Raw genomic sequence first — 12,725 nt, 5'->3', positions numbered from 1 at the left:
GTCAATTCGCCTGGGTTGAAGCATCGCTAAGCTTCAACCCAGGCGAAATAACATTTAGTGTAGAAATGAACACCATTATGAAAGAGAGGCATATAGAAAATAGTCATTAATGCATAAAGTTTAGTAATTCTGTGACTATTTTTATTTCTGAGTGTATATTCAAACAAAGATAATGTTGCTTCGACGTTCACTTACAATACGCTGTATTGCATCCAATACATTATATTGTACATTTATGGTTTATTCCATTCACTGATTAGTACGTTTTTATCCAGGAAATCCTCCATTGTGGTGAAACTTCTTTCGTCGACGTGATGTCGGACTGTTTTCAAAAACAGTCGAGATAGAAACCGAGCCGGCAGAGCAATGACAGTTATTTCGTTCGAAACTTCGCTTCGGAAGTCCAACCGGCGAACTCCAGATTGGTGCTGCGAAGTCAATATCATCTCTTAGATTTCGACTTGACAACTTCTACATTGCGACAACAGATTGAACGAGTGTTACGCGAGGAAGAACGGGAAGATATTTGATATTTCTTTGACGTATTTTTAAAGTGTTAGAATTAAGTTATTCATTGTCTTTGTCTTCAATATGCGTTTCAAATAGTTGTTTGTTGTTTTTTTAACTTTAATTGTTCATTAAGACACAGAGTCAGATGAATACAAATATACAAATATAGCTTCGTGGTAACTTGGGATGTTACAACATCCGACAAACTGTTTGTCTCAGGACAAACAGTGCATCGGATGCTCCATATCCATGAAATCATGCAGCTTCAAGAAATACGGCCCACTTAGACAGTGCTGTGTTGTTTGTCGTTATAGACGTTTTTTCCATCTATGATGTCGATTATTCCACTAAGGTCGATCTTTTGCCTTACCTTACTCTCTACATATACATGATTTGCATAATTCGAAAAAGTTTTACTTGCCTGAATCGGACTCTCTATGTGTGGGTGTTTCATTTTTTACTGATAATTTACTTGTGTCCTTTGATATAATTTCATCTTCCAGTTTCGGGATGCTTTCTAGATTATCCTCTTCATCTGCTATCTGAAAAGATAGAAACAATATTAAAAAGGTAGTGGATAAAACACAATAGCATAGTCGACTTTTTGTGTGTTTGAGAGTCACACAAATATTTTTATTTTTTAATTTAGATTGATTTGCAATGCTATATAATTCAATTATGTTGAAATGTTTACGCTCCATTTTCGTAATGCCAAGCTTTGAGAAATCTTCTAACTGATATTTTGATAATGTGAATGTAAACATTCTCGAAGCTTTGATCATGCGGCTTTAAACCATAGGGTCCAAAGTCCATAGCTTTGAGAAACAGCAGAAAACAACAATCATTAGCGTGAATTCCACGGTATCATTGTAGACGATCGATGGTGCTTTGTGAAAAATCAGTAATGTAATAACTGCCGTAGCTTTGTGTTCAATTGTAGAACGGAAAGTTATCTCTAAAATTGCAATATAGATAGCGTAACGGTTAGTCCAAAATACTTTGATTATCCTACATATGAAAGAAAACTTTTATGCGAGCCTTTTACCAACAAATTTGACGAATCTACACAGCTGTTTATAAGCTGTGTCTGGCAGGTACTACGCAACACTATCAAAGGCCTTTTCATGTGACAGTCCCGTGTTTGCATCGGTGTCGGACCGCTGGGTGCACGCTATGTCTGAACCAGACGGTTATAAAAATCGATTGTACATTAGATTTTTTTGCTAGAGTTTAGTATGTGGATTATATTTTCCTGATCGGGAAGTTTTTAAATATTCCATCGGTGAAATTTTGATTTTTTTCCACTTTTTAGCCATTTTTCTGCCCATACAAAATGTATGGAAAAAATTTCACCGATAGAATATTTTAAAACCTTCCGATTATGAAAATTTTAACCAAATACTGATCTCGAACGAGAAAAAAATCCGATGTACATTCGATTTTTATATTTGTCTGGTTCAGACATAGTCCATTTTACGAAACGCAAAAGTGCGCAACGGCATCAAACCGGGTTGATGTCTTCGGGGGACTTATTCTTTGTAAATCAGAGAATAAGTGCTCTGGAGACACCAACGTGATTCAATGCAATCCCGTACTTTTATTCACACTTTCGCACTTATGAGGCCGCACCTCGCAGTCCAGTTGTGAAAGAAATACACAATATCTGAGTATGAACGGTTTACCCATAATATGGGTAAAATTCACCGTTTTTTATTAGTATGTTTTAGCCATATTATAGGTAATGTGAAAAAAGCCAGATTTGGTTGATTTAAATACCCATTTATGGGTAATCTCATCTAAGCGTGTATGTTTTATGTCCCTGATTAGATCTGTAAGGTCTGCCCAGGCCCCTGACAACCATATATCGATACACAGTGTTCTTCGTAGCCAGGATGTCCCGGGCGATAAGTGAATATCGCCCACTGTCAGTTGTAAGAACTGTGAAAACAAAGACCATTGTTTTGTTTAATTGTTTGTTATGGTTTGATTATCAATTTTTGATATTGTTAATTCAGCTAATAATGTGCTAAAAAGTTGAAGCACCTTCAACATTTCGATAGTTTTGGAAGGAGAGAAAACATTTAAAGACATCCTGCAAGCCTCCAAGCAAGCAATCAGTTATTTTATTGCGACACTTGCTCGATTACGGATCATAAACATTAAACAAAACTTCGCGTCCTGATTGCACTCTCGATTCAATTTACCCGAAAATGGGTAAACACATGGAGATGTTGACTATGCTAGAAGTCGACCCGTGCCATGGGCCTGGGTCTGCCTATATGTCATTTAGTAAGTATTTGGTCTAATTCATGTATGTTTTTGTCTTAATTATCTTAAGGTGAAATTAGTTTAGATACTTTGAGGTTAGCATCAACTTTAGTATAGATCGCAAGAGTTTTATCGTGAGATCTAGGGGAAAACCGCTTTCATTTATATTCGTTTAGTTATGAATCAATCGTACTACCTTCATAGACATAAGCATGTAGTTTTAGATAATTTTAATGAAAATAAATTAAGAAAAATGTAAATAACTAGCTTTAAGTATTTCTGCATGTGTCTTCAATGACTTTCGTTTTACTTTTTTTGATTGATCAGGGTAAAGATCGCTCTCTTTTCATTTCTTCTTTTTAACAATACATGGGCGATATGACATAAGTCCATCGGCGCGCAACCTTATCGTTCAGAGGGGCATGATCGGTAACGTTGTTGGGAGCGACACAACACCGAGGGATTGTAACAAATAGAGTTCGTAGTTCGTGAAATATTTTATTGCAAACAAAATTTTTAATCTGTCTGATGTTCAAAAAATGCATGATTTCGATCATTACTTACATTTCCGTTTCCTTCGTGTATGATTAGAGGCTCAGGAGTTTTGCATGGTGTTACTGGTGGTGGTATTTTTTTTCAACAAAGTTGATGTTTCGACGCTTGCATCAACCTGGTAAAATAAATTCAATTAAAATAAAAAAAGATAACGTATATTCAGTAGTTTCAACATACCTTCTTGATAAGGCTTTGTACTTGTAAAACCATTTTACTGTCAGCATTTTTTATTGTTTTCAGTGCGTGATCATGTGAGGATTGTCTTATGTTTATTCCATCAACTGACAATATTCTATCGCCCACCTATAACAAGTGAATATTTTTTTTTTTTTTTTTCATTAGTAGGGTAAGAAGGGGCAAGATGAGTCAGAAGGCAAGATAGGTCAGTGTCATCACATATTTTGAAACTAATAAAGCTAAGAATGCTGTTGCGTTCAGGAAAAGTTAAAATTTCTTCAAAAGAAATGGTGATGAAGTTTCCTACAGCTAGCTCCATTTGAAATGACATATCCTTTCAACTGCGTACTGCGATCAAAGAAAAATGGATTCCTTGGGCATTTCTTGCAAGAAATTTCCCACACAATGAGAAAGGCGATTCTGCATAGTATCAATAATAATTTAAAAACGCTTTGTTCATCAAGCGATACATTATATACAAGAAACGTTTAATTAAAAAGGGGGCCATGTTAGGTAGCCATGTTTTTGAAGGCATTTGTTTAATGCTTTTGAAATGGTATAATTTCTACTAAAAGACAATTTTGTAATATACATAGTTGAAGCGATTTGGTAGCTAAATATATTATGTGAGTTATTTAATAAAAGCCTATCGGTTTTTAGAATACTATAGATCTTATGATCTTGTTTAGTCAATATATACACGCTAAGATCAGATTACCCATAAATAGGTAGTTGATTCACCCATTTATAGGTTGTTGATACAAAACATATAATATAGGTACAATTTACCAATAAAAATTGGTAATGTTCACTCATATTATTGGTAAAGTTGCTTTACCCAAATATGGGTAGCTGTTTTACCCATATTTGGATGAAAAATTAAACATCAACATTAATCAACACGACACGACGACGCGGAGGAGGAGGAATTATTTAATTGTTTAAGAACTATTTTTACTAACTATAACAAAACGGACGTTTTCTAGGTAAGTAAATATTACTTTAAACTATACTGTTTAATCAAAATCATACGAAGATCATTTTCTGTTTCAGTTTTTATCGGAATATGTGCTGACTCCAAAAATGTCATCGTCCAGTATGATCCAATCGTCGGCATTCATCTTAACCTTCATCCAGCCAACATACTTTTCACATGCAAAAAACGCACTAAAATGTGCATAACTTTTTTGTTTCTCGATGGATTTTGTTGAAATTTTCAGAACTTCCCGAAAAACTTCTCTAGTTTATGGTCCAGGAAACTTGGGAATATGGTCCACGTGGTTCCGGAGTTATTCCGGATTGTCTTGGGGTACCAAAATTGGCCACATCGTCCATTCAACGTATATCTCAAAACCCAGATGAGCTAGAAGGTTGGTGTCTTCGGCAAAGTTGTTCAGCAGACCAAGAGCTATCCGTCAGTAACAATCTTAGTTGGGAATTTATCCACTAGGTGGCGCTAGTAACATTTTTCTTCAATCTTCTATAGCTCAAGATCCTGTAGAGCTAGAAGGTTGGTGTCTTCGGCAAAGTTGTTCAACAGACCAAGGGCTATCTGTCAGTAACAATCATGATTGGGAATTTATCCGCTAGGTGGCGCTAGTAACAATTTTTTTTCAATCTTCTATATCTCAAGATCCTGATGAGCTAGAAGGTTGGTGTCTTCGGCAAAGTTGTTCAGCAGACCAATAGCTATCCGTCAGTGACAATCTTAGTTTTGAATTTATCCGCTAGGTGGCGCTAGTAAAATTTTTCTTCAATCTTCTATAGCTCAAGATCCTGTAGAGCTAGAAGGTTGGTGTCTTCGGCAAAGTTGTTCAACAGACCAAGGGCTACCTGTCAGTAACAATCCTGATTGGGAATTTATCCGCTAGGTGGCGCTAGTAACAATTTTTTTTCAATCTTCTATATCTCAAGATCCTGATGAGCTAGAAGGTTGGTGTCTTCGGCAAAGTTGTTCAGCAGACCAATAGCTATCCGTCAGTGACAATCTTAGTTTTGAATTTATCCGCTAGGTGGCGCTAGTAAAATTTTTCTTCAATCTTCTATAGCTCAAGATCCTGTAGAGCTAGAAGGTTGGTGTCTTCGGCAAAGTTGTTCAACAGACCAAGGGCTACCTGTCAGTAACAATCCTGATTGGGAATTTATCCGCTAGGTGGCGCTAGTAACAATTGTTTTTCAATCTTCTATATCTCAAGATCCTGATGAGCTAGAAGGTTGGTGTCTTCGGCAAAGTTGTTCAGCAGACCAAGAGCTATCCGTCAGTAACAATCTTAGTTGGGAATTTATCCACTAGGTGGCGCTAGTAACATTTTTCTTCGATCTTCTATAGCTCAAGATCCTGTAGAGCTAGAAGGTTGGTGTCTTCGGCAAAGTTGTTCAACAGACCAAGGGCTATCTGTCAGTAACAATCATGATTGGGAATTTATCCGCTAGGTGGCGCTAGTAACAATTTTTTTTCAATCTTCTATATCTCAAGATCCTGATGAGCTAGAAGGTTGGTGTCTTCGGCAAAGTTGTTCAGCAGACCAATAGCTATCCGTCAGTGACAATCTTAGTTTTGAATTTATCCGCTAGGTGGCGCTAGTAAAATTTTTCTTCAATCTTCTATAGCTCAAGATCCTGTAGAGCTAGAAGGTTGGTGTCTTCGGCAAAGTTGTTCAACAGACCAAGGGCTACCTGTCAGTAACAATCCTGATTGGGAATTTATCCGCTAGGTGGCGCTAGTAACAATTTTTTTTCAATCTTCTATATCTCAAGATCCTGATGAGCTAGAAGGTTGGTGTCTTCGGCAAAGTTGTTCAGCAGACCAATAGCTATCCGTCAGTGACAATCTTAGTTTTGAATTTATCCGCTAGGTGGCGCTAGTAAAATTTTTCTTCAATCTTCTATAGCTCAAGATCCTGTAGAGCTAGAAGGTTGGTGTCTTCGGCAAAGTTGTTCAACAGACCAAGGGCTACCTGTCAGTAACAATCCTGATTGGGAATTTATCCGCTAGGTGGCGCTAGTAACAATTGTTTTTCAATCTTCTATATCTCAAGATCCTGATGAGCTAGAAGGTTGGTGTCTTCGGCAAAGTTGTTCAGCAGACCAAGAGCTATCCGTCAGTAACAATCTTAGTTGGGAATTTATCCACTAGGTGGCGCTAGTAACATTTTTCTTCGATCTTCTATAGCTCAAGATCCTGTAGAGCTAGAAGGTTGGTGTCTTCGGCAAAGTTGTTCAACAGACCAAGGGCTATCTGTCAGTAACAATCATGATTGGGAATTTATCCGCTAGGTGGCGCTAGTAACAATTTTTTTTTCAATCTTCTATATCTCAAGATCCTGATGAGCTAGAAGGTTGGTGTCTTCGGCAAAGTTGTTCAGCAGACCAATAGCTATCCGTCAGTGACAATCTTAGTTTTGAATTTATCCGCTAGGTGGCGCTAGTAAAAATTTTCTTCAATCTTCTATAGCTCAAGATCCTGTAGAGCTAGAAGGTTGGTGTCTTCGGCAAAGTTGTTCAACAGACCAAGGGCTACCTGTCAGTAACAATCCTGATTGGGAATTTATCCGCTATGTGGCGCTAGTAACAATTTTTTTTCAATCTTCTATATCTCAAGATCCTGATGAGCTAGAAGGTTGGTGTCTTCGGCAAAGTTGTTCAGCAGACCAATAGCTATCCGTCAGTGACAATCTTAGTTTTGAATTTATCCGCTAGGTGGCGCTAGTAAAATTTTTCTTCAATCTTCTATAGCTCAAGATCCTGTAGAGCTAGAAGGTTGGTGTCTTCGGCAAAGTTGTTCAACAGACCAAGGGCTACCTGTCAGTAACAATCCTGATTGGGAATTTATCCGCTAGGTGGCGCTAGTAACAATTGTTTTTCAATCTTCTATATCTCAAGATCCTGATGAGCTAGAAGGTTGGTGTCTTCGGCAAAGTTGTTCAGCAGACGTCAGTAACAATCTTAGTTGGGAATTTATCCACTAGGTGGCGCTAGTAACATTTTTCTTCGATCTTCTATAGCTCAAGATCCTGTAGAGCTAGAAGGTTGGTGTCTTCGGCAAAGTTGTTCAACAGACCAAGGGCTATCTGTCAGTAACAATCATGATTGGGAATTTATCCGCTAGGTGGCGCTAGTAACAATTTTTTTTCAATCTTCTATATCTCAAGATCCTGATGAGCTAGAAGGTTGGTGTCTTCGGCAAAGTTGTTCAGCAGACCAATAGCTATCCGTCAGTGACAATCTTAGTTTTGAATTTATCCGCTAGGTGGCGCTAGTAAAATTTTTCTTCAATCTTCTATAGCTCAAGATCCTGTAGAGCTAGAAGGTTGGTGTCTTCGGCAAAGTTGTTCAACAGACCAAGGGCTACCTGTCAGTAACAATCCTGATTGGGAATTTATCCGCTAGGTGGCGCTAGTAACAATTGTTTTTCAATCTTCTATATCTCAAGATCCTGATGAGCTAGAAGGTTGGTGTCTTCGGCAAAGTTGTTCAGCAGACCAAGAGCTATCCGTCAGTAACAATCTTAGTTGGGAATTTATCCACTAGGTGGCGCTAGTAACATTTTTCTTCGATCTTCTATAGCTCAAGATCCTGTAGAGCTAGAAGGTTGGTGTCTTCGGCAAAGTTGTTCAGCAGACCAATAGCTATCCGTCAGTGACAATCTTAGTTTTGAATTTATCCGCTAGGTGGCGCTAGTAAAATTTTTCTTCAATCTTCTATAGCTCAAGATCCTGTAGAGCTAGAAGGTTGGTGTCTTCGGCAAAGTTGTTCAACAGACCAAGGGCTATCTGTCAGTAACAATCCTGATTGGGAATTTATCCGCTAGGTGGCGCTAGTAACATTTTTTCTTCAATTAAAACAACCGTTCTATTTTGCACGGTTCGATTTGGGCATCATAAAGGTTTTTTGGCATGTTGCCAAAATCGAAAATGTACTATACATCTGGCGGAGAAAAATCTTATTGAGAATTCATCCGCTAGAAGGTTGTTGTCTACAGTATATATTTCTAGACTGCGATGGTAGGATTTTTGCTATCCTATAATCCTGATAAAATTCCTAATATTTTAAAAATATACTATCGGCTACGATTATACCTACAGTTGAGCAAAAAAATTACAATCGTTTCATTTTTATGGAGAAAGATATATCACTAGAAATTTCCCGAATATCAAAATGTTTGTTTGACAAAGACATTTGTGAGGAATTTTTTTTTTCTCCATTATGTACAACCGGTACTAAAAATACTTTCCTGAATATAGTTTTCAATATCTTGAAGTACATACATACATATAGTTTTCAATATCGTGAAGTACATAGTACATCAGACGAATTTTGCCATACAAAATTATTCCATATAACTTTTCAATTTATGTGCATATTGGATGTGCATTACGCGTTGAGTATTGATTTTTTCGGTACAGGAATCCCCTTGCGTTTTGATTATTCATGGGAATAACTTTTCACACAATCCCAGTAAATTAATGTTTTCGATATTGAGTTAAGAAACATCAACTCATAGAAATTTTTAATAACTCAAAACTCAAAAAAACAAATTCAACAAGTTTTGTTATCAGTGTCATTATTTGCATTTACTTTTACTCAGCTTGCTCTAACTTTAAACCTTAGCGTTGAGCAGCAAGTTGAACATTTAAACCGTTGTCTATAACATTTCAGTTGGATTGTTTTAAGGAAGATTTTTGTTGCTTGAAAAAAATCCTAAAAGACCGATATTTTAGCGTACGAGGATCTTGAAAAAAAAATCTTCTTAAAAAAATATGGCAGCGCCACTAAAACTCTAACCAACTTGATCCCAACTAGGTAGATTTCAGCCATCCAATAATATTTGCCGAAAAACTAACCTTCCTGCTTATCATATTGTTGAATTAGATATGTTCTATGAAAATATCACTAGTGACATCTAGGGAACAAAAATCAATTTTATCACTCTCAGACAGATATTGGGGCTCTAAACTGTTGGGGCCCAGATAGCCGTAGCGGTAAACGCGCAGCTATTATTCTTTTCGTAAAGGAAATTTTCTCGATTCCCAGGGCATAGAGTATCTCCGTACCTGCCATACGATATACACATGCAAGAATGACTAATTGAAAACTAACACTTCACTTTTTGCAAAAAATAAAATACTAAAATCAGTAAAATCCCTCCCCTAAATTTAGTATAAAAAAGTGTAATGCAAGAATGGTCAATCGGCAAAGAAAGCTCTCAGTTAATAACTGTGGAAGTGCTCATAAGAACACTAATCTGAGAAGTAGGCTTTGTCCCAGTGGGGACGTAACGCCAGAAAGAAGAAGAAGAAGAAACTGTTTAGTAAATCATTTTTTAGCTATTTAGGACCACCAACTTCAGAATATTGGAGAGGTTACTAGCACCATATAGTGAATGAATATTGGTTCAGTATTCCATTTCAGATGGCCCTTGATCTATCGAACATCCAGTATTGGTACATTGACACTCAAATTTCAACCATGAGGTTCTCCCTAAAAAGCAAAATCGATTTTTGGATGCATCACTTGCTCACGCTCATGTCGTTGAAAATATTCAAACATGAAACACATTGAGCGTCTGTCAAAATTCAATGTTATTGTTTACATTAGAAAGGTGCGTTATAATTCTAGCAGAAAAACAAAGAATTAGGACTCTGTGTGGAAATGGACTCGGTATAGTGGTTAGAACATACGCTGAGAACCTAAAATGCGACCCATCTAAGAGATAGCCATCAAAAATTTTAGTAACGACTTCCTTCTGAAGGGAAGTAAAGCCATTGGTCCCGCGATGAACTAGCCCAAAGCTCGTTCTTCTTCTTCTTCTTCTTCTTCTTCTTCTTCTTCTTCTTCTTCTTCTTCTTCTTCTTCTTCTTCTTCTTCTTCTTCTTCTTCTTCTTCTTCTTCTTCTTATTGGCATTACGTCCTCACTAGGACAGAACCTGATTCTCAGCTAAGTGTTCAATGAGAACTTCCACAGTTATTAACTGAGAGCTTTCTTTGCCAAAGTTGCCATTTTCGTATTTGTATATTTATCGTGTGGCAGGTACGATGATACTCTATGCCCAGAGAAGTTAAGGAAATTTCCATTACGAAAAGATCCTGGGCCTACCGGGAATCGAACCCAGATATCTTAAGCATGGCTTTGCTCCACCAAAAAATCTCGTAAATAAAATATAAGGCTTTGAGTGAAAAAAAGCATTTAAACAAATTGTTGATCCAACTCATGTATTGTGGCTGTTGAGCTGCGTAAGCTACAAATCAAGCGTGAAAAATATTGATCATAAAATATGTGAGTTTAAAATTTTCGCTACGATTTGAACAATTTTGCCGAAGGCAAACTGGAGCCACCGAACATTGAACTGCTTGTTAACTTTTGATAAATAAAATTGAAGATAATTTGTTACTAACGCCACCTAGCGGATAAATTCCCAATTAGGTTTGTTGCTGCCAGATAGCCCTTGATCTGCTGAACAACTTTGCCGAAGACTCCAACCTTCTAGTTCATCAAAATTTTGAGATGTTGGAAAAAATGTTACTAGCGCCACCTAGCGGATAAATTACCAATTAAGATTGTTATTGCCGGATAGTTCTTGGTCTGCTAAACAACTTTTCCGAAAACACCAACCTTCTAGCTCATCAAGATCTTGAGATATAGATGATTGAAGAAAAAATGTTACTAGCGCCACCTAGCGGATAAATTCCCAATCAGGATTGTTACTGACAGGTAGCTCTTGGTCTGCTGAACAACTTTGCCGAAGACACCAACCTTCTAGCTCTACAGGATCTTGAGCTATAGAAGATTGAAGAAAAATGTTACTAGCGCCACCTAGCGGATAAATTCCCAACTAAGATTGTTACTGACGGATAGCTATTGGTCTGCTGAACAACTTTGCCGAAGACACCAACCTTCTAGCTCATCAGGATCTTGAGATATAGAAGATTGAAAAACAATTGTTACTAGCGCCACCTAGCGGATAAATTCCCAATCAGGATTGTTACTGACAGGTAGCCCTTGGTCTGTTGAACAACTTTGCCTAAGACACCAACCTTCTAGCTCATCTGGGTTTTGAGATATACGTTGAATGGACGATGTGGCCAATTTTGGTACCCCAAGACAATCCGGAATAACTCCGGAACCACGTGGACCATATTCCCAAGTTTCCTGGACCATAAACTAGAAGAGTTTTTCGGGAAGTTCTGAAAATTTCAACAAAATCCATTGAGAAACAAAAAAGTTATGCACATTTTAGTGCGTTTTTTGCATGTGAAAAGTATGTTGGCTGGATGAAGGTTAATCTCTTCAGCGTTCAACCGATCAGGGAAATTCCAACCAGTAGCGTACTGAAAACAAACAGGGATGTTCTCAGGGAAGATGCACCATCCGTCACTCATCTCGAACAGTGTTTTGCCACCAGAAGGCGTATCATTAGCAGCGCAACGACTTGTGTGGATCTAATAGGCATAAGCCGTTCTTGAAGATTGGAATATGTGTGTACATTATTGTGCTTAAACTTACAATAAAATTATTACTTTTGTTTCTCATGATTAGAATTCACTGGTATGATTATTGAATTTTACAAAAAGAGAATTAAAATACTCAAATATGAGTACTTTTTCTAAATTTCCTTTCGTAATCAAATACCCATAAATGGGTTTTGTAAGTTTATCCATTTATGGGTATAGCCTAGCTTACCCATAAAATGAGTGTGTGCACTTTTCGGCAATTATGGGTAAACTTTACCCATATTTGGGTAGACTGATCTTAGCGTGTATGTAAAGGTTAGGTACACTAGAAAAATTCCTCATATCGTTGGTATTTGTTTCACACATAGTAATTTGCAATTTGTGTCGAAACATGTTGATTATGTGTGAGACAAATAATTTGAGTTCATTCAGAATATATTAAAACTATGTGTCAGTCCACATGGTAATCATTTTTGAAAACCATGAGTTTCATAAAGATAATATATGAATAAAATTATTGATTCTAGCTCGGATTAGCTCAGGATTAATTTGCATTCAAAACTCTTAATCACATATAACAATGAAATATGGTAGTTGTTTATTGCTCTTTCAATCACGCTACTTATAAAATCATCCAAACATTACATTTTTACTATGGTCCAGCATGTACCAATGAAGAAACCGGGAGATTTTCTGGTGTTGCGGAACTGGATGAATAAGGGAATGGTGGCCGCTGTTCAGGGGTGGTTTAGCTGCCTGCCTTC

General features: G+C 37.2%; 1 protein-coding gene across 6 annotated transcripts in view; it reads right to left on the bottom strand.

Annotated features, from left to right (window-relative positions):
- The window catches only part of LOC5569990 (inactivation-no-after-potential D protein), a 298,943-nt gene that overhangs the window by 153,317 nt on the left and 132,901 nt on the right, over positions 1-12,725 (bottom strand). For all 6 annotated transcript variants that reach the window (XM_021844310.1, XM_021844309.1, XM_021844306.1 and 3 more), the window contains one exon: positions 932-1,052. In XM_021844310.1, coding sequence (XP_021700002.1) covers positions 932-1,052 — 121 coding nt within the window. The remainder of the gene's footprint in view (positions 1-931; positions 1,053-12,725) is intronic.

The sequence above is a fragment of the Aedes aegypti genome, chromosome 2 (genome assembly GCF_002204515.2).
Source record: "Aedes aegypti strain LVP_AGWG chromosome 2, AaegL5.0 Primary Assembly, whole genome shotgun sequence".
Lineage (NCBI taxonomy): Eukaryota > Metazoa > Arthropoda > Insecta > Diptera > Culicidae > Aedes > Aedes aegypti.
The sequence above is the reverse complement of the archived record's forward strand: the minus strand, read 5'-3'. Positions and strand labels throughout refer to the sequence as shown.